Below are 27,772 nucleotides of genomic sequence, written 5' to 3' on the forward strand. Positions count from 1 at the left end.
GATGGCGGAAGCGGGAATCGAACCTGCAACCCTCAAGTTGCTGGCACGGCTGCTCTACCAACCGAGCTATACCGCCATCAAAACTCTTTTTACATTTAATAGTGATTCAATTTAAGGGGATCGCGTACATTTTTGTCTCCCATAGGTTCACGACGGAAAATAAATGAAAAGCACCGCATGCCTCAATCATGAAAAAAAGATTGACACATTGAAAATTTAGCAAGAGTTCCTTACTTGAGCGGCTCGTCAAACCGGATGGTGGCGGCGCAGTGGAAGACGATGTTGATGCGGGCGGTGAGCTCGGCGACGTCCTCCTCGCTGATAGCGAGGCCCGGCTGCGTCAGTTCGCTGCTGACAGGTATGACCTTTTGGTGGAAGTCCGGGTCCTCTTCCCGCACACGGTCATAGAGCTGCAAGACAAAAGAAAGAATGGAATGAGCTAGCGTGCAAACCTAACCTTAAGCGACGGGGATCAGTTAGCCGCCTAAATGGGCTGCCAAGGATCTTGATATCGGGGGTATTATTAGTACATTATAAAATAGCTACTCCTTCGGGCTCCAGGTTCAAAATCAGAATCAGAATTAGAATAGTTTTTATTTGCCATTGTCTGAGAACGGGTTCACAAACTGAATTTTTCTTGGTGCAATCGTGCAACATAAAACACATAACACAGAATAGGTAATAAAGTGAGCTGTGCCTGAGCTATCAGATCTTATTGTTCATGTGCCTAATGGCCCAGGGGGAAAAAACTGTTCAGGTAGCAGGAGGTGTGGGTCTGGCTGGACTCAAGTTAGTACGGTAATTTCGATTAAAACAAACTCAATGCTACTTTATTGGGTGAAAAAATCTGTTATCTCATGTTTAAATGCCTCAATGTTAAAAAAAAAAAACATGCTTAGAAGGTCATAAACAGTTTTTTAATGCTCCAACTGAAAATATTTGATTTAATAATAATCATACTTGCTGGAAATGTATTTATTGCCATCGGGCCTGGAACCAATTAATCCGCAATGAACAAGGGACGACTATCGCCATATCGCAATACTGTATTGTACCGTGAAGAAGTATCACGCTTAATTGCACAGGTGGAAATATCCTCGATTATCCGCCTTTAGCTCATTCTGAAGATGCAGCGGCCTGCCTAAATGGGCAGCTGCAGAAAGGATGTGGATTGGTTGACCAGGATACGCAACGTTGGACAAACTACCACATTTCCTCTCGATACGCTCAGATTTCTTAACGGGAAGCCTCGATTTTAGTTTATTTCTCTTTATTCACTTCCAGGACAATTTGCTTTTGTGTTCAGGTAGTCTTTGAACACCAAGCGTTTGCTTGTCTAGTTGGCATTGCTCAACCCGAGTCTCAGGTATGCAGCGGCGGTTCGTCAGTGGGGGCCTTCCGTGAGGACTGCGAGTTCAGCACGTACTGTACAGGTGCGTCAGCATCTCTTTCACGTCACTCCAACCTCCCCTCGCACTGTTATTAACTCATTCCTTTGTAATTTTGAGTTCCACTGGCGGTTCAGCAGGAATGGAATATTTCCAGAGCGACTGCACCTGTTTACGCCTGTGCTGGCTGACCTGGCGGCGACATTCCGACACACAGAGAGGGATTAAGTGAACCGTGATTGCACACAACACTGATAAGAGTTGTATTGTTGTGTCGGCCAAGCCAGCAGTGCGTGCAGCTCGGGTTGCTGAGGGCGACCAGGAAAATAAGAGCACCAGTAGGATGTTTCCCTGCTGCTGCAGGATTATGACATTTCCTCCCTGCCTTTGTATGTGTGTGTGTGTGTGTTAGCCGTCCCGCTAAGCGCTGACGGGGGTCAGATGCGGACCAGGACAGCTGTTTGCCTTCGTGCTCAGGCGTCCGTGTCCATCTCCCCGCTTCTGTGATGCCTCCCTCCCCGAAGTGTGTGTGCAGTTACAGTAGTAAGGCCATCCCCTGGAAACCAAATGGGATGAGAGGGTTTGGGGGGAGGGGGTGCAGCGGTACAAGGCGGCTAAGCGTTATGTAATGCGTACAGCAAGCCAGCAGCTGGCACCGACGCCGGCCGGCAGTCTGGGGCGGTGTCGTTTGAAGCGCCCAAATGGATCCAACAACTAGAATTGTGGATTCTCTGCAGCCTGTGTCTGTTCTTCTTGTGGGTGTTTTGCTTGGTAACGACAACTCCGCATTACCCACAATTCCTTTGGGAGGATGTGGCCACTCTCTTTGGGGCAAAAGTACACTATTGCTACTGGGTTACCCTTACAGGTTCAACTTGTGAACATACTTGGACCTTTTTGGAGAAATTTTCAGTGAACTAGCATAAATGGTTGATAGATAGACATAAAGACATATGCAGTGGGGCAAAAAAGTATTTAGTCAGCCACCGATTGTGCAAGTTTTCCCACTTAAAATGATGACAGAGGTCTGTAATTTTCATCATAGGTACACTTCAACTGTGAGAGACAGAATGTGAAACAAAATCCAGGAATTCACATTGTAGGAATTTTAAAGAGTTTATTTGTAAATTATGGTGGAAAATAAGTATTTGGTCAACCATTCAAAGCTCTCACTGATGGAAGGAGGTTTTGGCCCAAAATCTCACAATACATGGCCCCATTCATTCTTTCCTTAACACGGATCAATCGTCCTGTCCCCATAGCAGAAAAACAGCCCCAAAGCATGATGTTTCCACCCCCGTGCTTCACAGTAGGTGTGGTGTTCATGGGATGCAACTCAGTATTCTTCTTCCTCCAAACACGACGAGTTGAGTTTATACCAAAATGGATACATGGATGATACAGCAGAGGATTGGGAGAATGTCATGTGGTCAGATGAAACCAAAATAGAACTTTTTGGTATAAACTCAACTTGTCGTGTTTGGAGGAAGAAGAATACTGAGTTGCATCCCAAGAACACCACACCTACTGTGAAGCATGGGGGTGGAAACATCATGCTTTGGGGCTGTCTCTCTGCTAAGGGGACAGGACGATTGATCCGTGTTAAGGAAAGAATGAATGGGGCCATGTATCATGAGATTTTGAGCCAAAACCTCCTTCCATCAGTGAGAGGTTTGAATGGTTGACCAAATACTTATTTTCCACCATAATTTACAAATATTTTTTTAAAAATTCCTACAATCTGAATTCCTGGATTTTTTTTCACATTCTGTCTCTCACAGTTGAAGTGTACCTATGATGAAAATTACAGACCTCTGTCATCATTTTAAGTGGGAGAACTTGCACAATCGGTGGCTGACTAAATACTTTTTTGCCCCACTGTATATTGTTCCATTATTTCTTAGTTGCAGTTGTTGGATTAATTGTAAATAAGTTATCTCATTTTTATTCAAATATGATTGTTTGCTTATTCATTGTGTTAAACAAACTGAAAAGAACTTGGCGTTAGATTGAACTTAGGTTGACCTGTCAACCGCAAAGAGGAGTTTGCAGATGAGAGAGAGCAACACAGGAAATTCACTCTCCTCGTACGAGAAAAGCAATCACTGGTTTGTCTTCTATTCTCTGTTTCTGTGTCTATGTAATGTCTCATGGTATTTGACCCTGACAGTAGTCATGTTGTCTTGCTATAATATTCTAAAGCAGGGGTTCTTAACCTTTCTGAACACAGAGCCCAACTTTCCACGACAGAAAGGCCCAGGGCACACTCAAATATTGACACTGAATTAATAATCTTATTCTTGATTTTAATCATACTCAATAAGCAGGGTTTCATCTAAACTGCCAAGATCCCTGTGGCGTTGGTGCTGTGGTTATGTGAATGGTCACCATGACGTCATCCAGTAATTTGCAATGATATGATTTTCTTTAAAAAGGCTTAAAAAATGTATACACATTTAAAACAAATACGTTATTAAGTAGTAGTAAATAAACATTTTTTCATCGTTTTGCCATATTTTCAATTGTTTCTGCTTTTTGTAAAAAGGGACTTTTTCAAGCGTTTCCAGACTTTTGACTTTTAAATTTTTTTTTAAAAAAGCATCTTCTTCTGGTGTTATTATAGAATGTACGCGTGTTTAGAAACTACTTCTGTCGAGCGAGCATGTTGCTCGAGTTTGACTTCCTCTTCTTAAAAGTTGCCACTGTCGTCTTAATATTTGCACATTTTGTAGATGGCTATCCATGGGTATATCTGCAATATACATAAAAATCACGTCCACATCACAGACATTCTGAAAACGCTCCAGACAATGGTGGGCGTTTTGTTTACATTTGTGTTGGTAGCGTGGTTTTTGGTGATCAAAGTCTTTTTTCGGTGGTCGAGTTTTTTTATACCTCACTCGTCAATAGGATATATATATATATATATATATATATATATATATATATATATATATATATATATATATATATATATATATATACACACACACACACACACACACACACACACACACACACACACATATATACACTCATTGTAACGACCAGCTGGTATTCATATTTTATGTGTTGTGGTTTGGATATGATGTCACAGTGTTTTAATGGGAGGTAAAATCTGTTAGAATTGTGCCATTTCTTATCATAGGATTGGTAATAAAAGTTAAAAATAGTGTCGGACATTGCGATTTTTTTCTGGGGGCTACAATATATTACTTTAATTTTTTTGAAGTAAAAAAACCCCAACCCTAACTTCACGGTTTGGCGGTAAAGAAAAACCACTATTGGCTCTGATTTAAACCTTTTGGTTTTGTGTCTTGGAGCTTTTTTTCCTGAGTTTTTTTCAGAATCATTAAACAAGATTTTTCTTATCTTAACTTAACTGTAATCTGACAATATCCAGTAATAATACTTGTTTCCCTTTTCTTTTAATACATATAAATATCTATAATGTAGTCAACCGTGATAAATATATAAACAAATGCAACTATTTGCTCTTATTTCATGAGTTTTGAGTTTGTATACTATGACAGAACGGACAAAATTTTTTGATCTAATCTATACTGTGTATGTTTACTGTCGATAATTGTGTTGATCTGCCCGCCCTTCTTCCATTGTGTTGTATGGGAACATGTCAAGTTCAGACTACAGGTTTTAAAAAGTTTGTCGTCTCTCTGCCTAAGGGCAACACATAAGCAGGTAACAAAGGGACAAAAAAAACAGAAAATGTAGCGTTTCCCGAAATGCTGGTGGCATCACATTCCACTGTGAGATAATTTTGAACATGCAGGTGATGTGAATCCCACTTGTTGGGGACTTAACCTCTTTACTGTTTTTTATTGATCGCAAAATAATCCACCGTGGGAGCAAAGAAAGTTGCAAATACCAGCACTTAATTTATTAAGGTGTGAAACACTATTAAATTATATAAATATGCCGAGAGCTCTAGATTAGCAGTTAGCATGGCTTATTGTATCATCCAAATTGCATATAGCTCAGCATGTTTAGCTATTCCTTGCCCTCTAGTCATCCAGTGATAATGTTACTTGTAAGAAATCTTATTTATTTGCTGCAAAGGAGGTGAGCGAATTGTAAATTATATTTATATAGAGCTTTTTCTCAAGTGGCGAAGATTAGTGATTAAGAGCTGTACTGTGGAGGGACATTAGCCGCTACGCCACATTTGCGTTGAGGGCGCCTTAGATTGCTTGTCGCTGTCGAGTTTTGAGGACAAAGCCAGAATGTGTCATCAACATGCATTATCACGACAGGACTATAGGAACAAAAGCTGTATCCTTGGCCCAATTTTTATCTTTTATATTGTTTGTATTATGGAAATCTAACCCTTACAAAATGAAACCTTGAACGGATAATGTCAGCCTGTTGTTGTTTACCAGCCGCTCGCTTATCAGCTGCTTCAAGTCGTCTAAAACCTTTCGGGTGCTCGCTTTTAACCCAGTCGCTCGCTGTTACAACGTCAAGGCGAAGACAAGCAGCAGTAGGAAGGTCGTTTGCAAAGATAATGACGCGTGGCGCTTGGGTCAGCTGGGTCGGGCTGCGCCGCTTCAACGGTGCTCTTTGTGGCGTCCCAAAGGGGACGAGGAGGATACTGCGGGACTGTGAACCGGCTCTTTGGTGCCAGTCAGTATCGCTCTCGGGTAACAATAACCGTTAGTGTGACTTTCCCCGGCATCACAGTCAAGCATGGAGACGTTTGTCTTTTCGGTCTTGTCGCGTTCGCCTGCCCGGCTTTCAGACACCCGACACCTCACGATACGCCAGCCCGGCAACCCGAGACGCCGTGGGAGCCGCAGCCTTTCCTCTCACTTTTGACTCCCCCTGGAAAGAAGTGACAATTTAATGACAACTTCTTAGAACGGGACAGAAAGGTGGAACTGGAACACTTTAACAGAAGATGAAGGGATACAGGCTTTTAGGGATGTTCCGTGAGTTACCTCGTCAGAACAGGCGGGGTGGTGTTAAGTCGTCATAACGGCTTCAAATCCACCATGAATCATTTTGACAAAAGAAGTTGTCAAACAAAACTTAAGTTGCGAGCACACAGAACAAGTTTTTCCTCTTGTTGCTCACTCGCTGTCTTTGTCCTCGGCCTGTCATCACCACCCTACCAACCGGTTATGGACGACGCTCTACGTGACGCCAACCCATCAGCAGGTCCATTGTGTCGTATGGGAACATGTCAAGCTCGGACTTCGGGTCTTAAAAAGTTTGTTGTCTCTCCGCCTCAGGGTTACAGATACCTGTTGCGTAAACAGAAAATGTAGCATTTCCCGAAATGCTGGTGGCAACACATTCTACTGTGAGATCATTTAGAACAGGTGTCTCAGACACACGGCACGGGCGGGAGACGTTATTTTGCGACCCCCACCTTAGTATGAAAGTGTAATGTTAGTGCGGCCCGCAAGTTTTATATGAATGGCGCTTGACAGCGTTGTGTTACTTGGGAGGTTTGGAATTTTAAATAATTTATTTGTATATTACGGTGGAAAATAAGTATTTGGTCAACCATTCAAAGCTCTCACTGATGGAAGGAGGTTTTGGCTCAAAATCTCACGATACATGGCCCCATTCATTCTTTCCTTAACACGGATCAATCGTCCTGTCCCCTTAGCAGAGAAACAGCCCCAAAGCATGATGTTTCCACCCCCATGCTTTCAGTACTTTTTGAGAACATTCAACAATAACTTTGAAAATGTTGGTCATTACAAGTTTATTTAGCCATTTTTTTTATTGTTTAGTTGTGTACAATTGGGCCTTCCTCACCCCCTCTTTAACAGAGACAAAATCTATTGTATTGATTGGGTTGTGATTTTTATTTAAGCGCAAACTTTTGCTAACATCCATCCATCCATTTTCTACCGCTTATTCCCTTTTGGGGTCGCGGGGGACGCTGGCGCCTATCTCAGCTTCAATCGGGTGGAAGGCGGGGTACAACCTGGACAAGTAGCCACCTCATCGCAGGGCAAACACTAACAGACAATATTTTATTTTTATTTTTTGTTTGTTTTATTAAACTTGGATATGTATGAGTTTACATTCCAATTGCAATGTTAAAATATATGACAAATACACATTTATAGCATTTGAAAGGGTACACCTGAACTACGCATTATTACATCATTATCAAAATATTGTTGGCAATAATATTGTTTATTGTCAATAATTTGTTGGTCAAAATATCTTTCAGCAAAACTTGTTATCGGCCCAGGCCTATGTTTATACTGTAACTATTGTACTTATGACACACTCGCTACTTGATTGTTCAAAATTATCAAATTTGGAGGTGTTGAAATCGCCATGTAAAATCGCTAATGCTAATCGGTAGCATGTATATGGAAAATACAAAGTAAATTAGCTTTGAGATAGAGCACAATTTGAAAAGTGTAGCATTACAGTACTTTCAAGTGCTTTGAAAGTACAGTTGGTAATGAAAATTGTAACGTTACACAGAGGCAGTGCAGCTGAGTCTGATCCGAGTGCTTGTTTCCCCGCCAAGTAGTTGAGCTGGTGCCTAGTCAGCAACTGTACATGACGAATGACAAAAGTTATGAAAATATGGTACCGTTTGCTTTTACGTGCTCTGTGGTACCTGGTAGTACCAAAATAAAAGTACCAATTTGTACCCATTCCCAATTTAATATACCAGTAGTTATCTGCATTTAAAACTAAATTCTCTATAAAGTGTCTTGAACAGATTAATTGGATTCACATTATTTCTCATGGTTTTTTTCTGACCTTTTAGAATGGCTTACTGACAAAAAGCGGAGGTACCATTGTAATAGCAAGATGAGCGAGCGCAATAGCGTCTCAAGCCCTCTGAGTCCAGATAATGTGCCAATTTGCTCCATAAACTGGAGATAATTTGCGACCTAATTACACAGAAACATCAGGATCCCTTTTGACTGCCTCTCCAGGGAGGAGCTGCTGCCTGAAAGCTAGCGTCAGCGCACACAGCCTCTCAATCGTCACCTGGATGCAACAGCGGCGGTGTCTGTGCACAAAGTATTGTTGAACAACACCGACATCCTTTTGTATGGCTTGTAGTGCTTGAACCTCCCCGTAGCCCCTCTAACACGCAGAACGATGCATTATTCAATGATAGCAGAGCTCTTCAGGAATACATGATCTTCAGCATGGTGAGGGAGGGTGGCGGAATCCAAACATGATGGTGGAATAGCGTTTAGCGCTACGTGAGAATGTGAAAGCGGCGCCATTCAACTGGTGGCCTGCGTGCTAAATCCAGCCAATGACATCAGAGTCCAGGTCTAAGGGCTTCAAAATGTAGTCAGTCTTAAAAGCAGCAGCACACTGCAATCATACAGCGATGAGCTTTAACTAGCTTTTTTTTTTTTTCAGCTCTAAACCAGTGGTTCTCAACCTTTTTTCAGCGATGTACCCTCTGTGAACAAATTTTTAATTCAAGTACCCCCTAATCAGAACAAAACATTTTTGGTTGAAAAAAAAAAAGAGATAAAGAAGTAAAATACAGCACTATGTCATCAGTTTCTGATTTATTAAATTGAATAACAAAATATTGCTCATTTCTAGTGGTCTTTCTTAAACTATTGGGGAAAAAAGATATAAAAATAACTAAAAAACTTGTTGAAAACAAGTGATTCAATTATAAATAACGATTCCTACACATACAAGTAATAATCAACTTAAAGTGTCCTCTTTGAGGATTGTAATAGAGATCCATCTGGATTCATCAGCTTCATTCTAAACATTCCTTCACAAAAAAAGAAACCTTTAACAATATATACTTTTTTTTAAAAAGTATTGCTGAACGTGCGCATAAAGTAATTGTACACAGTTTTTGAAGAAGTATAGCTCGGTTGGTAGAGTGGCCGTGCCAGCAACTGGAGGGTTGCAGGTTCGATTCCCGCTTCCGCCATCCTAGTCACTGCCGTTGTGTCCTTGAGCAAGAGACTTTGCTCACCTGCTAGCAGTGCCCCCCACACTGGTTTAAAAATGTAACTTAGATATTGAATTTCCCAATGTAAAGTGCTTTGAGTCACTGGAGAAAAGCACTATATAAATATATCTCACTTCACTTCATCAATATTTATGGAACATGTCCACAAAAAAATCTAGCTGTCAACACTAAATATTGCATTGTTGCATTTTTTTCACAGTTTATGAACTTACATTCATATTTTTGTTGAAATATTATTCAATAAATATATTTGTAAAGGATTTTGGAATTGTTGCTATTTTTAGAACATTTTTAAAAAAATCTCACGTACCCCTTGGCATACCTTTAAGTACCCCCAGGGGTACGCCTACCCCCATTTTAAAACCACTGCTCTGATCAATAACCAACCAAATCCCCCTCCATTCACACTCCTACCTTATGCACAAGCTCCGCCCCCTTCCCGCAGAGTTCCACCACCATCCAACACAGGGCCTCCAGTGTTTAGACGGCAAGTCGAAGCTCTGCAAGTGGGCGGGAAAAAGGCATTCGGCAAAGCAAGAAGAGGCCCAGTGTGCCCGGACGCCTCCTCCATCAAGTGTCCTTATAATAAGTGTCCATCTGTGACGGTTACCTAGCAACAGGTGCTGCGGAGGGATGCTTGACGAGCGGCGTGGATGAAAGGGCTACCACTTCATGAGTTATCTCTCCCATCTGGCGCTTGATGCTCGGCCGTGGACGTTTAAGCACGTCATCGGGGGAAAAGGTGGGCCGCGTAAACGTTTGGGGAATTGAAACCACTTCCTGTTTGGAGAGCAGGTGTCTCTCGAAAGTGGAAGATTTTCAACCTTTAAGGCCAGCATCAGCACCACCGGGTTGGAGTAAAGCAGGCTTCACTACACATCATTCAGGTTTTGTGAATATGTGAGTGTGGTGTTAACATATACGAGACACACCCTCATTAGCATTAAAGCCGCAGACACGTTAAAACGCCGCCATCCCAGTCAGACTTAAACACGATGAAAGCGGAGGAGTTTGATTGTCTGGCTGACAGTTTGAGGTCATAATCAGTACGCAGCCAGTGTGTCGCCATTGTTAAGACGTCAGGCATCCGGATGAGTCGTGCTTCGAGGGCCCCACCCAACTCCTCCGCATCAACTCCCTCCCGCCCTATTCCTAGGTGCCCTTGTCCCGTCAGAATACTCATGTCTTAAAAAAAAAAAAAAGAGAGAGAACATATGGTCGCCATGGCAACAGCTGCTTATTAGCGATTAGGTATAATTTTTTTTTACGACTTATTTAAAAACTAACGGCACACGTTTTATTTGCACAACCGCCCAAAATATGACTGGAGGGCGAACGCTCGTCAGTTTTTCCGTGAGCTCAGCACTCGAGGCGTCAGGTATGCGACTCGGACGCGGGTATTTTTGGACCGGCGGCCGGCGTGCTTACAAGGCGCCGTCCCTCACCTTGCACTTGAGCATGTCGTCCACCCTCTGCTGCATGGACTGGCCGGCTTTAGGTCTGACCAGCAGGAAGAGCGCTCGGACTTTCGGGCAGCTTCTCAGCAGCTTCTCCACCAGGACTTTGCCCATGAAGCCCGTGGCTCCCGTGATGAGCACGTTTTTGCCGGCGTAGTATTCCGCTACGGACGCCATGGCGCCGCTGCAGGGGTCCGACGGTCTGGTCTGCGCTTCTTGGACCCGGCCTTCACATAGATTCTGCAGGCGAGAGCATTTCAACGTGAGGACCACACACAGACAGTTCAGTTACAAATGTTCCAAGTTCTCACAGTAATGTGTGTCCCGAAAACCGGTTTATTAGCACCAAACGTGAGAAAAATATATCACATTCTTCACCTGTTCAGTGCACAAAGATTCACTTTTCCAGTTGCGGCTTTTCAAAACAACTTGAAGGAAAATAACTTCCATCCTTATGGACAGGATACCACAGTGTTCTGACCCGCCTCGTGTAAAGGGATTGACACCTTTCACATTTTAACCGATACATTACCAATTGGTACCTGTGAATCCATGCAGGTACTAAACAGTACTAATTTTCTATGAAATTGTGTGATCATGTAGTAACAAATGTTAATTTGTGTAATAATAAACGCTATTTTTATGTGCCATTTAACAGTGACCTGATTATAGCTGCCCTGTCCAGTTGTTACATCTTGTTTTCTTACACTTCTGAGTCTAATTTGCAAGTACAGTATCCATTCATTTCAGTGTGTTGCCATAGTCAGGGAGTAGTCTTTGCCATTAAGTTGAATGTGCCAGTCTTGTCTTTTGTTGAGTCCTACAAAAAGGTGTTATACTGCAAGTATTCTACTTATTACACACCAGCTGTTTGATTGTAAAGATCAACTTAGTTGTGATTTTATTACCAAATTTGGAGGTGTTGTAATTGCCATGTAATGTTGCAAATGTTAATCCGTAGCATGTATATGGTATATCCAATATCCATTGGCATCAAGCTAGTGCATTTTACAAGTGAGGCTTTACTTTTGAGCACTTTCTATCAGGCATGAAATATCGTTACATCTTGTAGGGATGTAACGATATGCAAATTTCATATTGCAGAAATCGTGACCATAATGATTATGATTACTACTATCGCAGTATTTATATCGTGGGGTGGTATAGCTCTTCGATCCCTGCTTCTGCCAACCTAGTCACTGCCGTTGTGTCCTTGGGCAAGACACTTTACTCACCTGCTCCCAGTACCACCCACACTGGTTTAAAAATGTAACTTAGATATTGAATTTCCCAATGTAAAGTGCTTTGAGTCACTAGAGAAAAGCGCTAAATAAATATATGCTTTTTTTTTTTAAAAAGTATTGCTGAATGTGCGCATAAAGTAATTGTACAGTTTTTGAAGAAGTATTTTTTCTTCAAATAACTAAAATACATACACACACTGGTAGAAAAACTACTGTGTTTTGCATGCTTTGTGTTCAGTGCTTTAATTTTAGTATTTCATTTGTTTTAATGGCTAAGCTTTTATTGTTTTAAATATTGGTTTACACTATAACACTTAGATTTATCAAAATAAAAACTGAGTAGCAATTAAAATCTTATAAATTTTACTGGTACTATGTTCAGTGGTCCTAAACGGACCAATAAAAAATACCTCCGTCTTTTTTCCTTTGATTTTTTTCTCTGAGTAAAGAACAATCACCTGAAGCGACAGAAAGAGATTGTAATGTTTTTATGAGTTTATATAGAGGTATGTTGTTTCTTAATAAAGAAAGATGTTAATGTCTCTTGTATTCATGTCAGCATTTAAGCTAGCGAGCTGGTGCCAGTCAGTCCGTGAGCTTATCAAAGTAAAGTTATCAATGATGGTTTTTGGATCATTTTAATTTCAAATGGTAATACTAACCATAGTTTTATCGCTGTTTTTACGACTGTTTATGGTTACATCCCTAACTTGTTGAGATGGGAAACTGCATTATTATGAACATAGCAGTCCGCTAAGAATAGACCTGTTTGCCCGCCAAGTGCTTGAGACGTCACACGCAACAAAAGGTATGACATAAGGTACTTTTTGATTTTACATGAATCAATATTAGGTAGTATCTGCGGAATTCAGACCTGTAAAAGTATACAATTTGATACCAGTCCCAGCCAGTGTATATGCCCACCACTTGACAGAGGACAGCTTTGTAATGAGGGGGAAAAACCGGCTTCGCTACACATCTTAAATTCAAAGCCAATGTAATTATGCGTCTATCTACTACAGATGTGGGGGGTTGAAGATTTGATTTCGTTTCCTTTAGCAAATAGATAGATAGATAGATAGATAGTACTTTATTGATTCCTTCAGGAGAGTTCCTTCAGGAAAATTAAAATTCCAGCAGCAGTGTACAGAGTTGAGATCAATTTAAAGAAAAAAGTAAAAAGTAAATAATGGGGGTTTAAAAGGAAACAAAATAGAGAAATATTACAAAAAGAATAAAAACAATGGGAATAACAATATAACAGTAAAATAAGAATATAACAAGACAAAGAAGGAAGTAGGAATATGCTAACATCACATGATGTTGAGATCATGCTAGCCCTCGCGATACCACACGTGCTACATAACACAATATCTCCATGTGGTGATGGGACTGGAACAAAAACATTAATTCGATTGTTTAAATTTTGCAACTTAACTTAAGTACAAACAGCAATCAAGCAAAACCAATGACGCTGCTTTGGTGCGACTTAACTAAATAAAAAGGATTGACTTGTGCTCTATTCTACGGCAAATCCATCCATCCATTCATCCATTTTCTACCGCTGTCCCTTTCGGGTCGCTGGAGCCTATCTCAGCTGCATTCGGGCGGTAGGCGGGGTATACCCTGGATAAATCACCACCTCATCACAAGGCCAACACAGATAGACAGACAACATTCACACTCACATTCACACACTAGGGCCAATTTAGTGTTGCCAATCAACCTATCCCCAGGTGCATGTCTTTGGAAGTGGGAGGATTGATTGATTGATACTTTTATTAGTAGATTGCCCAGTTCAGTACATATTCCGTACATCCATCCATCCATCCATTTTCTACCGCTTATTCCCTTTTGGGGTCGCGGGGGGCGCTGGCGCCTATCTCAGCTACAATCGGGCGGAAGGCGGGGTACACCCTGGACAAGTCGCCACCTCATCGCAGGGCCAACACAGATAGACAGACAACATCCACACACGAGGGCCAATTTCGTGTTGCCAATCAACCTATCCCCAGGTGCATGTCTTTGGAAGTGGGAGGAAGCCGGAGTACCCGGAGGGAACCCACGCATTCACGGGGAGAACATGCAAACTCCACACAGAAAGATCCCGAGCCTGGATTTGAACCCAGGACTGCAGGACCTTCGTACTGTGAGGCAGACGCACTAACCCCTCTGCCACCGTGAAGCCCGTACAATTGACCACTAAATGGTAACACCCGAATAAGTTTTTCAACTTGTTTAAGTCGGGGTCCACGTTAATCAATTAATGGTAAGGAAGCCGGAGTACCCGGAGGGAACCCACGCAGTCACAGGGAGAACATGCAAACCCCACTTAGAAAGATCCCGAGCCCGGGATTGAACTCAGGACCTTCGTATTGTGAGGCACATGCACTAATCCCTGGTCCACCGTGCTATTCTACAACAAAAAAACAAAAATGGTTTGATAACAGTTCAGAACTATGAGGAGTTCTGTACAAGTTTATTTACATGAATAAAACAACTCAGTATGCCAAATAACAATACTTATGAAAGGTATTGATAATCCCAAAGTAACATTAAATATCGTGATTGTTCACTAATAGCTAGCATTTAGCTAAAATAGCTGTGTTCGTTTTCCTAACGTTTGTGTCATCCTGTCCCACTCCTTGATGTTATGTTGTTGTACGTGATGTTGGGGCCCAACTTTAGCTCCAAAATCACAAATGAATCATTCACATTTTAGTTTGGAATCGGTGTGCTTAGGTTGACCTGTAACCAGGCAAGACGAGCCTGCCCATTACTACACAGTTCTGGTGATAATAATAAACAAAGAGCAGGCTTCGCCACACATATTGAAATTAAGCCCTGCCCACAACCCAGTGAGCATTGACAAGTGAGCTGTGAGCTTTTGTTTCGTTTGTTGTGTTTTATGACTGTAATGTCTATTTAGCCAACATAGCTATGCTAGTGTTGCTGACATGTCGACTTTTGGCACTTTTTATTGCTACATTGTTGAGAGTTACAGTGCAGCCTTGTGGTTAGAATGTCCGCCAGGTAGGTCGTGAGTTCAAACCCCGGCCGAGTCTTACCAAAAGACCATAAAAATGGGACCTCCCTGCTTGGCACTCGGCATCAAGGGTTGGAATTTGGGATTAAATCACCAAAACGATTCCCGAGCGCAGCCACCGCTGCCGCTCACTACTCTCCTCACCTCCCAGGGGGTGGAACAAGGGGATGGGTCAAATGCAGGGTGAATTTCACCACACTTAGTGTGTGTTTAATAGGGGTGTGGGAAAAAATTGATTCGAATACGAATCGAATCGTTTACGTTGTGCGATTCAGAATCGATTCTCCTTTTTCAAAAATCGATTAATTTATTTTTTAATCAATTCAACAAACCACTACACAGCAATACCATAACAATGCAATCCAATTCCAAAACCAAACCTGGCCCAGCAACACTCAGAACTGCAATAAACAGAGCAATTGAGAGGAGACACAAACACGACACAGAACAAACCAAAAGTAATGAAACAAAAATGAATATTATCAACAAAAGTATCAATATTAAATATAATTTCAGCATAGCAGTGATTAAAAATCCCTCACTGACATTATCATTTGACAGTTATAAAAATAATAAAAAAGTGGCTTACACTTGCATCGCATCTCATAAGCTTGACAACGCACTGTGTCCAATATTTTCACAAAGATAAAATAAGTCATATTTTTGGTTCGTTTAATAGTTAAAACAAATTTATATTATTGCTATCAGTTGATAAAACATTGTCCTTTACAATTATAAAATATATATATATTTTTAAATCTACTACTCTGCTAGACTGGGGTAGATCCTGCTGAAATCCTATGTATTGAATGAATACAGAATCGTTTTGAATCGGAAAAATATCGTTTTTGAATCAAGAATCGAAAAAAATCGATATATTATCGAATCGTGACCCCAAGAATCGATATTGAATCGAATCGTGGGACACCCAAAGATTCACAGCCCTAGTGTTTAACAATCAGTGGTATTTCAACTTAAGATGTAAAAATGATAAACAGTTCACAATCGCGCTCTGTGGAAGACAAACAGCTAATTAGCTGATTAAAGACACAAAACAGCGATTTCCCAGTAAGACTTAATACAACTGTCTGACTGCATTTGTTGTTATTAAAAACAAAAAAATATGTTTTCTTCAGCTTGTGGCAAGAAGCAGACGTCAAGGTGGAGTCGGTGAATGTCTGACTTTGGCTTTTACGAGCCGTTTCAGTACAGCAAGGGCTGCCAGCCGTTCACCCCGTATATCTCATCACCGCGTGACTTTGGCAGAATTTGGTGCCATGTGACCCAGATGTCCCTTTCTTGTCTATCAATAATGACACGCCACGCACCCTCGTCTCACGGCGACTTAATTAGATCGCTTCCCACTGTAATGGAGCGTGTGCGATTATTTGGGCCAACTCGATACGACGAGTAGTGGGCAGATTGTACGGGACGGTTTCTACATGGGGATGGTTGTGGGACGTAATAAGTCATCCAGTGGTCGCAAAACGAGGCAGTTGTTTTATATTGTGAATGTTTGAACACACAAATGCGGAACTGTTCAACAAAATGGCCAAAAAGTAAAGCTTTATTACGGGTGTGGCTGCTGGGTCAACAAACCGCACTCATGTGACTTCAGGAACGCTACAGATGCTCAATAGTGGTCGCCATGGCAGCGGGGATACATCGAAGGCCTTAGCCAGCATCCGGGGATATTTTTTGGCAGCGGAGGCGGCGCCACATTTCTCCCAGGCCGACTTGACATCAGCACGTTTGTCAAGTTGTGGGCGGCACACAGGATCCGTCCTTGCAGATTCCTGGCAAGGCGGTGTGAAGAAAACAAAAATCCGACAGAGCGGAACTAAACAACGCCGTGTTTGCTTGCTCGATGAAATAACACACAAAGTGGAAATGATAAAAAGGGGTGTGTTTGATTTATTCACCACGGAAGCTTTTGTTTACAGCAAACAGTTTCCCTTTATCTTTGAAGTAGCGGTAAAAGTCCTCAAGACGGTGCAGCTGTTCAAAGCCAGGAAAGTACATGCGTGTGTGTGTGTGTGTGTAATGATGGATTAGTGCCCGACAAATCAGACGAGACTAAAACGCAACCAGGCTGCACAAGCCTACAACAAAATAAATTATAATTTGTTTGCTTAAATTTGAGATTGCATTTTTTTTTTTTTTATCTCACACACGCACACACTCACACAATGTTCAAGGACATGCGCTTTTGTTTAGTGTTCATCATTATTGTTATGCTTATTAGACTCCACATTGTCTCGTTCGGCCTTACAGAATATTTCCATGGTCTTACATTCCTCTCCTAATGGGAAGCCCCGGAAGGACAATACCGTTTTTGGAAATTTGAAATAAATTGAAAGACAAAATAATTTTTTACATCAATACATTCATGCATAGGGGATGTAACGATTTGAATATCTTATATCACGGTTATTGTGACCAAAATATTACTATCATGGTATTGTTGAATGTGCTCAAAACTTACTTGTACACGCACTGAATCATATGAACCAAGTGGGGGGGAAAAAAAAAAAAAAAAAAAAAGACCCCAAAATACTTTCTTGGCAGAATAAACATTAAAATATTGTTCCAGTTTCATAAGAACTATATTATTTGTATTTAAAAGTTTACAGCAGGGGTGCCCATTACGTCAATGTTCACTATGACGTTAACTTAATCACTTGATTGACATTCACAGCGCCTGAGGGTCTCGTGAGATGTGAAGGAAAAAAAGACGCTCAGGAAGGCGAGAAACTGTTTTTAATTCAACCGTACCTGCCGTCAAAAGACTAAAGACTAACTACACAGTTCCTGTCTTCACAATAAAAGCGCTGCTCCATCCTGCCTGCGCTAACAAAATAAGAGTCTCCGAAAGATAGCGCAAAAAAGCTAGCAAGCCACGGAGTTTGCCACGAATGTCCCATCCATCCATTTTTTACCGCTTGTCCCTTTTGGGGTCGCGGGGGGTGCCGGAGCCTATCTCAGCTGCATTCGGATGGAAGGCGGTGTACACCCTCGACAAGTCGCCACCTCATCGCAGGGCCAACACAGATAGACAGACAACATTCACACACGAGGGCCAATTTAGTGTTGCCAATCAACCTATCCCAAGGTGCATGTCTTTGGAAGTGGGAGGAAGCCGGAGTACCCGGAGGGAACCCAGAAAGTCACGGGGAGAGCCTGCAAACTGTATTTTTTGTAAAGTGTATTAAAAAAAAAAAAAAAAAGGAGTATGGAAGCTAGACAAATAAAATACCAAAAACCAACCACTTGAATGTGGTATTGGACAGAAAGGAGTTTTTTTTCCTCCTTCACAATGTAAAATTGAAAATATGGAAGTTGTCAGCACTACTGTGAATCTTGTCCGACTCCAATCAATGCAAGTCATCAGAATCAGGTAATACACCAACTTATATTCTTGTCTTCGTGAAAGAAAGGAATCTATATGTTAAACTTGCTGGTATTTTGTACACCTTTAACATCTGAACAAAAACAGCCAAATTAAATATATATATATATATATATATATATATATATGTATATATATATATATATGTATATATATATATATATATATATATATACACATGAGGTAGTTCAGCTCGACTTGGTCATTTAAAAAGTAGCTCGCCTGCTGAAAAAGTGTGGCAACTCCTGGTTTACAGATTAAAACGGAAAAGGATGGACACATCCAAAGGTTCGAGAATGTTTTAGAATGACTTAGGTAAAAAGGAAAAACGACAGCTGTGCACTTTGGTTCCTGTTTATGCGAGGTCACGCAAGTTCACTTCCTGTTGTAGACACCTCAGAGTCATATTCCTATCACTCTCAGCCTGTAGCTTCAATGAGCACAAATGAGTATCTTAGTTGCTCAGACAGTAATGTGTTTATTCAAGTTCAGATTGTGGTATGTCCTTGTAATAAAGAAAGGTTGTAGTGCCTCGTATTCATGTTAGCGTTAACTTGCTTCCCCAGTAATTGAGCGATGAGTGCCACTGATTTGTGAGTTTAAAAACGTGTGATTATCAATCACAGTTTGATAATAATTTTATCTTAAAATTTTAACAACTGTCGGGAGATTTAACCCCGTTGATCATTAATTAAATTTATTACATCCCTAGATTGGTAATAATTGATTTGTAATAGAAAACAAGGTTAATGTCTTGTATTTATGAGACCATTTATGGTGACTAAGGAGTAGCGTGCTAACTTTCCTCTAGCAAATTGACAATATAACAACTAGTTAGTGATTTTGTCAAACTGCAGTTTTAAGGAACTTTATACGATGATTTCAATTTGAATAATAACCTCCCGTAATTTTACATACTTTTATATTATTACCGTTTTATCGTTACATCTCTAGATTGGGGTATGACGTTTGTAATAGGGAAATATGTTTTGTCTTGAATTCATAATGGTGCACTAGCTTTCCTCTTTAAGAAATGGTCAAAATCACTGGTTGGTGAGTTTATCAAGATGCGATTATCAATCAGATTTACGATAATCTTAATTTGAAAAAGTAATAATAATTTTAAGAGTTTTACCACAGTTTAACATTGATACCGCTTATCATTATATCCCTAAATTGGGGTATGACTTTTGTATTGAGGAAAAACGGTAATGTGACTTGTTTTGAAGGTCGCATTTAAGCTATCTAGCGACAAGCGTGCTAGCCTTCCTCTCGGAAATTTACGAAGTAATTGGTTAGTGAGCTAATCACAGTACAGATCAAAACATGTTTGCGACAATTTCATTTCGTAAAAGTCATAACAGTCGGTAGTTTTACAGCGGTTTATCATTAATATCTTTAATCATAACATCCCTAGATTGGGGTATGACGTTTGTAATAGGAAAAGACGTTTAAGGCTATCATGAATACAAGACATTAAGCTATCCAGAGAGTAGCGCACTAGCTTTCCTATCGAGGAAATGGACAAAATCACTGGTTAGTGAGTTTACCAAGGTGCGGTTATCAAGCAATTGTACGATAAGCAACAAGTAATGATAACCTTTGGGGGTTTTACCACAGTTTATCATTCGTACCATTTATTGTTGCATCTATGGAGGTTAATTTGTGTCTGTACTACAAAAACTTTTTTGACACAGATTTTATGCAACATTTTTTTGTGTTTGAATTTTGTGAACAGAATTTTTTTAGATCAAATTATACTGACAATTCCATTGAAAAATAAATCAAGTGTTTAAAAATTCAGTGCATAAAAATTCAGTGTCGAAAAATGTGCTGATTTGAAATGCAAGACTCACTTGCGGTAAATTAAGAATGAAGCAATCCATCACGTCTCAGAACCCGCCAATGAGGTGTCAATTTTGAAGTAATGTGACACGGGTCTTGCAAAACAGCATAAAAAAGCAGTTAACTGGGCTACCTGGGCATATTACAACATAACTAACATTTGAATGCAACCAGCTGGATATTTTTAAACTATAAAAATGATTGCAGTGGTTGAAATCTGCCCTTTTGAATGGCATACGAAGCTCTGCTTTATGCAGACTAGGCACAAACGTGGGGGGGCAGAGTGGGCGGGGCTTGTTTACATGGCTGCTAGTGTCAGCTGGAGGCAGCGTTCAGCAGCAAAGTTCTGCAAAACACTGACCCTTTGCATTTATTTTGCCGTGTTTGTTGCATCTTTGTTGTTCTTGCTCATTATAAAAGATGTGATCAAGGAAGGTGGTCTGCAGTAGAGGATCACACATTCATACATACTCAATATTCAGTGTTTCATTATTAGTATTATAAATCCCACATTAAGTATTTTCATGTACATTCTGAATGTCTTCAATAAAACACTAAAAAGACCATCACAAAAACAGAATTAACTTAATTTTTTTTTACTGAATTATAGGACACTCAGAATGTACATACAAATATAGAATGGGGGATTTACAATATTAGCTAGGATCAATAAAACACTGAATATTGAGAATATATGAACGTTGCTCCTCTATTTACCCGACCACCTCCTTGTTCGACAGTTTATAATAAAACAAAAGCAACAAAGATGCAACAAACAACGCAAAGTAAAGGTAAAAGGATAAAAACATCCACTTCTTTTATATAATATCCGCTGTTCTGCAGAAATTTGTTGTAGAAAGTGATATTATATTGAGGTCTGCCCCATCCTTAGTCTGCAGGAAGCAGCGTTTCCTATGGTTACTCTCGTGTTTGGTTAATTTATTAATAAACAACCTTTTGTCTGGTGGACTATGAGTTTACGCTCAAACATTTATTCATCCCTCCATGAATGCATCCAGATGTATATGTATGTACAGTATATACATACATACAGTGTGTGTGTGTGTATATATATATATATATATATATATATATATATATATATATATATATATATATATATATATATATATATATATATATATATATATATATATATATATATATATATATGTATATATTTATTAAATACACACATACACACACATTAGGGCTGGGCGATATACACGATATATCGCGGGTTTGTCTCCGTGCGATATAGAAAATGACTATATCGTAATATTCGAGTATACGTTCTCACGCAGTCGCTTTTAGCTGCGGGCATTACTACAGGCTCTTCTCACGCTTTCCTGTCTCTCCTCACAGACAAGCAGGCGCACATTCTTACATACGTCACATACTGTCACGTCATACGTCACATACAGTACGTATACGCCCTTGCAGAGCAGAGAGGTAGCAGACTAGGCTACGTTAGCTGCTAACGTAGCCGTACGAGAGAAAGAAGGTGCGGATCTGGTAACAAATGAAGGAAGACTTAATTCCCAGTAAAAACAGCAGGGTTTCCATCGTCCGGCGGTGGTTCGGCTTCAAGCGGGAATATGTCGAATAGACAACTTTAATTTGTCAAGTGTGGGGCACAAGCGTTGCTACCAAAAGTAGCATTACTGCTAATATGTAGCATCTTTTGAAAAGTCACTCGCTAGAGAATGAAGAGAATTTCATAACCTTAGTAACATACCACATAGTGAAGGACGAATACTATTTGATTTCCTATAATACAGCTAATTTTTATTTGACACTTAAAATGTCTCTGATAATTTTGCACTTTATGTTTTGGAAATGACTTGAATTTTTGTGCCATTGCTTAATAACTTTAATAAATACACTTTTGTTCAATTGACTTAGTTGTGATTTCCCTCTCTGCATGAAAGTTTAAAAGTAGCATATATGAATGCAGTATGAAGAAGAATGTTTTAATGTAGACACATAGAATCATCATAGTGCTGTGATTATATGCATCAAGTGTTCATTCAAGGCCAAGGCAAAATATCGTAATATATATCGTACATCGCGATATGGCCTAAAAATATTGCGATATATATATATATTGCAATATTTTTTTTAATATTGTATTTATTTATATATATATATATATATATATATGTATATATATATATATATTTCATGAGGGGTTCCCTCAATCATCAGGAGATGATTGAGGGAACCCCTCATGAAACAGTTCTGTAGAGATGAAGTAATCTTGTGATTTTTTTCCCACACCTACATATTGCGCTCTACCACGGTATCGAGCACTATTCTCTGGATAATCCAATCAAGATATATATATATATATATATATATATATATATATATATAAATAAATACACACATACCCCCACATACACCCTTGTCTTCTTTGTGTAGTTTACCTGAACATCATCAGCCAGCACGATTCGCTGGTCATATTGTGTTACAGTCAGTTTAACTGTATATCATGACACGTACTAACTCATATGTCACGCAAAAGTGCAGCTTTTAACCACTGGAATCCTTCCTATAGTTGGAAAAAAATCTAGCGGTCCGCATTGAAATGTTTATTATGTTGAATTGCGCCAAGATAGCCCAGTTAAGTTCAAATGCAAAAAATTCAATTACATAAATTTAGTGTGAATTTTTTTTTTTCGTAATAAAGACAAATTAACCTCCATAATCCCTCTAGATTGGAGTATGACTTTTGAAATGTGGACACATTTTAATGTATCTCGTATTTATGTTAGCATTTAAGCTATCTATAGAGTTGTGCACTAGCTTTCCTCACTAGGAGATGGACAATATCCCTGGTCCCTGAGTTTATTGGATCACACTTTCAGTATTTTAATCCAAAACCGTAATGATTTTCATTAATAAAAGAAGAATGTGTGTGTGAGATCAATTCTCCCACAAACCTAAAGGTAAAAGTGAGGTCAGGGTGAGTTAGCTCCACTGCCCTGGTTGACAGGCAGTGAATGGGGAGGATTGATTAATTGATTGATTGAAACTTTTATTAGTTGATTGCACAGTTCAGTACGTATTCCATACAATCGACCTCTAATTGGTAACACCCGAATAAGTTTTTCAACATGTTTAAGTCGGGGTCTACTTTATTCAATTCATGGTAAGGACTTGTCGACCACATGCTAAAAACCTTGTCAATGATTATTCGTGGAATGAGACAATCTTTGGGGGAGAGATGTCAGGACATTGTTCGAAGCAGACTATAAGTCTATAGAAACCAGTCTGGCAAGGCGGTCGTTCACCAGTGCAACTCTATTGGGACCAATGAATAGGGAAAGTCCACATTTAAAATCTAAGGTTCTAAAGTTCAGTTGACTTGCTTAAACCTTTGTGGATCTGTCACATAAATTATATTTGACTAGCAACAAAGTAAACAAACACAGGAGAGCTCTCACATATTCACAAAGTGGCAGGTAATGCCACGCCCCTACCTATTACAGTATGTCAATTAAACCTGCTTAGCGAGAGCTCTCACATATTCACAAAGGTGTTCATTCTCAAAGTGGCAGGTAATGCCACGCCCCTACCTATTACAGTATGTCAATTAAACCTGCTTAGCGCCAAAGTCACCCAGAGGTCGTTAAAGTTTAGAGACGCTCGAGCTGCTGGCGCTCTAGCGGCGGGATGCTTTAAAAGGCAGCTCTGCCCGCGGCCCTAGCAGCGCTTGCACAAACCCTCCATTAGCGGGTCAGCGGCGCTCTGACGGAGAAGCGGGCGAAGGCTGAGCTCAACAGATGCGCTGCAGCTGAGAGCATCACCGACGCACAAAAGGGGGGAGGGGGGGGTGATGGGGGGTAGCAGGAAACACTCACACGTTAGTCCACTTGAAAAGCAAGGCAAGTTGCAGCTTTAAGTCAAGTGGACAAGAAAAACAGCATTTAATGCATGACCGGGTCCAACATGGCGGATGCAGCATCAGCGCTAACAGTTCACTTGCGTTGGCATGGATACCGATTCACTTTAGCCAGGAATGGGTAGAATACTTCCATTAGACTTGTCTGGAAGAAACTGTGAAATGTCCTGCATTACTTGATGCAACCAGCAGAGGCGCTGTTGTCATAAACGCTTAATTGTGGACACAACAAGAGCAAAAACACACTTCCTGAACATTCATTATTTTCCTGAACATTTGGTCATTTTTTTATTGTGTAAAAAAATAATAGTTGTTATATAAATTGATTGATTAATATATATTTTCAAAGCTTGTCCTGATAGCCAAAGGAAATTCTGGATTTTTACAGAAGCAGCTAAAAGGTTGATCAAATTAAAAAATATTAATTTCAGATGAATTTTCATTTCTGTCAATTGTAAGGAAATACCTGGATTCATTGTGTTTTGAAGCAGCTGAAGCAAAAAGGGGAGCACTACTCAATGCAACCAGCAGAGGTGCCAAGCAAGTCAGAAGAAATGTATTCTCATATATATCCATTCATTCATTTTCTACCGCTTGTCCCTTTTGGGTTACGGGGGGTGCTGGAGCCTATCTCAGCTATAAATTTACAAAAAATTTAAATAAATGATACTTTATAATATATATAATATAATATTATCGGTCATCAAAACACACACATGCACACACACACAATTTTTTTTAATCAAATGTTTTTTAATTTAATATTTTCCCCAAAAATGTTTCCACAAATGTATATATCTTTAAATAGTCATTAACATTGATCCAACACACTGTATGTAGTTTAGAAATAGCAGCCAACTCGTTGTACTGTAAAATAAAAACATGAATAATTCTATTTCTATATTTAGCATTATAGTAGCACGCTAGTTTACAGTTAGCTATTAGCAGCACTATACTATTGTATTATGTTAGTATCGCACAAGGACGTTTATGATCAATTCAATTTAAAACCCAATTTTATACATGCTATCTGTATATTCTGTAAGTAGGGGTCTCCACTCCTTCTCTCCATCAGTTTGAGGTCCCTGGCCAGGAAAACCTCCTATTATAAGTAGTTTATATCATTTTGTATTGCATTCAAGCAGTAGAAAATGGATGGGTACATAATATAAAGTGGTTCTTAAATTTAAGAGTGTTGGATAGAAGAACTGTCTCTCAGCTAATTGCCATGTTTTAAGTTTAAAAAAAAAAAAAAAAATTTAAATTACAAGCGTTAACTCCTTCGGTTGGCGTGGTAAATGTCACAGTGAACCACGGTCTTACTTGCTAGCATTGACTTATAGCTAGAGATTGACATAACTTTGTTCTTTCAAACAGGGGAGGGAAAGAAGTGAGTGCCACTATTAGTTTGCATCATCCTGAAGAAGAGTGAGTCAACATTGCCAGCCAAGAACATTCAAATATATCTTAAAATGTATCAATTAAATTATAGAGAAACTGCTGATGGTGTGTTTGACGGAGAGGCAGCGTAGAATCCACTCTCCATTACTTCACAACTTGTTAAAATGTGTGCTGTTTCGGTGGGACAAGCACATATTTAATTGATTTCAATTCATTTCAATAGACGGCATTGATTTTAAATATGAAGGTTATGAGTTTAGAGCGCTGTAACAAAACCAATTAATCTCGGAAGGGACAGTACTGCTGTATGATTTAAAAAACATTTTTTTAAAGATTTTTCTTCACTATTTTTTCAAGATTGTCAAAGGCCAAATTCTTAGATTTCGAAATGTTTGCAAAGTTGACGACAGAAAACTAAAAGGTAAAAGATTTCCTGCTGGTAAAAACCAACATTAAGAAACCAGCATCATGTTTTTCAGGGCTTTTATCTCATCTTCAAATTTCCGCAGACGCAGCTAAAAGGCTAATTAGACTAGAATGAATCATATTAACAGCAGCTTTCATCTGCAGGCTTGCTAGTGACGTGAAGTTGAGTTTGTTTACACAGTGTCAGACAGCGGACAGCTTCTGTAATTACACTGGCTGCTCACGGGTGTCACCCGGGTGTCCTTTTACGCCTGGCAAGCAATTGACACCTGCCACCAGGCCTAATTCTCTAAAAGAAGCCTCTAAATTCATTCAGTTGGCCTCCTGTGCTTGACTTTCCTCGACGCACTAAAGAATCCTTCTGGGGATGAAGACAAATCTTTACATTGGGGTCAGGCTGCAGTGCGGGACTTTGGCAAGGTGGCCATTGCAGTCATACTTTGAGTGGTGGTCATTGGTCCCATCGGGCGTCGACGCCTCTAAATCCTCTCCATCACTTGCAGGTGACACGCTATTAGCGCCGCGCTCTTCTTCGCCAGGGTTCAAAGTCGTGCCACCCATGCAGCCAGTTATTAAAAGCCCACATAGCGGAGGGCGTGGGGGTTGGGGGTAGACGCAAGGAGGGCCAGGATGGAAGAGGCGGCGCAAGGTGACCAGCGGGACTTTTTTGTGTCCAGTGCTGCTCTCAGAATCAGCAACCTCTTTGAGAAGGTTTCTTAGACTGCAGATGGTAATGCGGTGGTTTGGTGCATTCATTACCATCCTTTTTGCTGCTACTTTGTTTTGGTAAGTCTTAATTAGCGGCCAAAATCCAGGCTTTCACAAGTAATAGGACACAAATTGCCTAGTGGAAAGTTTTTTGAGCCACCACAGAAACTATTTGGTACTCGGAAGCAACAATGCCTGTGGTCATATTCTGTTAAAGGGGAACTGCACTTTTTGGGGGGAATTTCGCCTATAATTCACAATCTTTATGTAAGACAAGAACACAAACGGTTTTCTTTTTTATGCATTCTGAATAGTAAATAAATGCAAGCAAAAACCTGCCTACAATGGAACCTATGGGGGTCGCTCTATTCCCTCTGTAAAGCGCTTAAAAAACATCCAAAGACTTCCATCATTGTTTTATATGAATGCTGTAAGTATATACGTAATGTAGTAACATGCACATTAATAATCCATCCATCCATGTTCTACCATTTGTCCCTTTCGGGGTCGCTGGGGCCTATCTCAGCTGCATTCGGGCGGAAGGCGGCGTACACCCTGGACAAGTCGCCATCTTATCATAGGGCCAACACAGATAGACAGACAACATTCACATTCACATTCACACACAAGGGCCAATTTAGTGTTGCCAACCAACACATTAATAATCCATCCATCCATCCATTTTCTACTGCTTATTCCCTTTGGGGTCGCTGGTGCCTATCTCAGCTACAATCGGGCGGAAGGCGGGGTACACCCTGGACAAGTCGCCACCTCATCGCAGGGCCAACACAGATAGACAGACAACATTCACACTCACATTCACACACTAGGGCCAATTTAGTGTTGCCAATCAACCTATCCCCAGGTGCATGTCTTTGGAAGTGGGAGGAAGCCGGAGTACCCGGAGGGAACCCACGCATTCACGGGGAGGATATGCAAACTCCACACAGAAAGATCCCGAGCCCGGGATTCAACCCTGACTAC

General features: G+C 40.2%; 1 protein-coding gene across 9 annotated transcripts in view; it reads right to left on the reverse strand.

Moving 5' to 3' along the window:
• Positions 1–27,772, reverse strand: part of si:dkey-97m3.1 (fatty acyl-CoA reductase 1) — a 60,751-nt gene that overhangs the window by 26,151 nt on the left and 6,828 nt on the right. For all 9 annotated transcript variants that reach the window (XR_009808364.1, XR_009808363.1, XR_009808362.1 and 6 more), the window contains exons 2-3: positions 10,791–11,042; positions 235–410 (exon numbers count right to left, since the gene is read on the reverse strand). Coding sequence is in view for 6 of the 9 variants with exons in the window: in XM_061911984.1 (XP_061767968.1) it covers positions 235–410; positions 10,791–11,042 (428 nt within the window). In the remaining 3 variants the exon portion in view is untranslated. The remainder of the gene's footprint in view (positions 1–234; positions 411–10,790; positions 11,043–27,772) is intronic.

Source organism: Nerophis ophidion, linkage group LG10 (assembly GCF_033978795.1).
Source record: "Nerophis ophidion isolate RoL-2023_Sa linkage group LG10, RoL_Noph_v1.0, whole genome shotgun sequence".
Taxonomy (NCBI): Eukaryota; Metazoa; Chordata; class Actinopteri; order Syngnathiformes; family Syngnathidae; genus Nerophis; species Nerophis ophidion.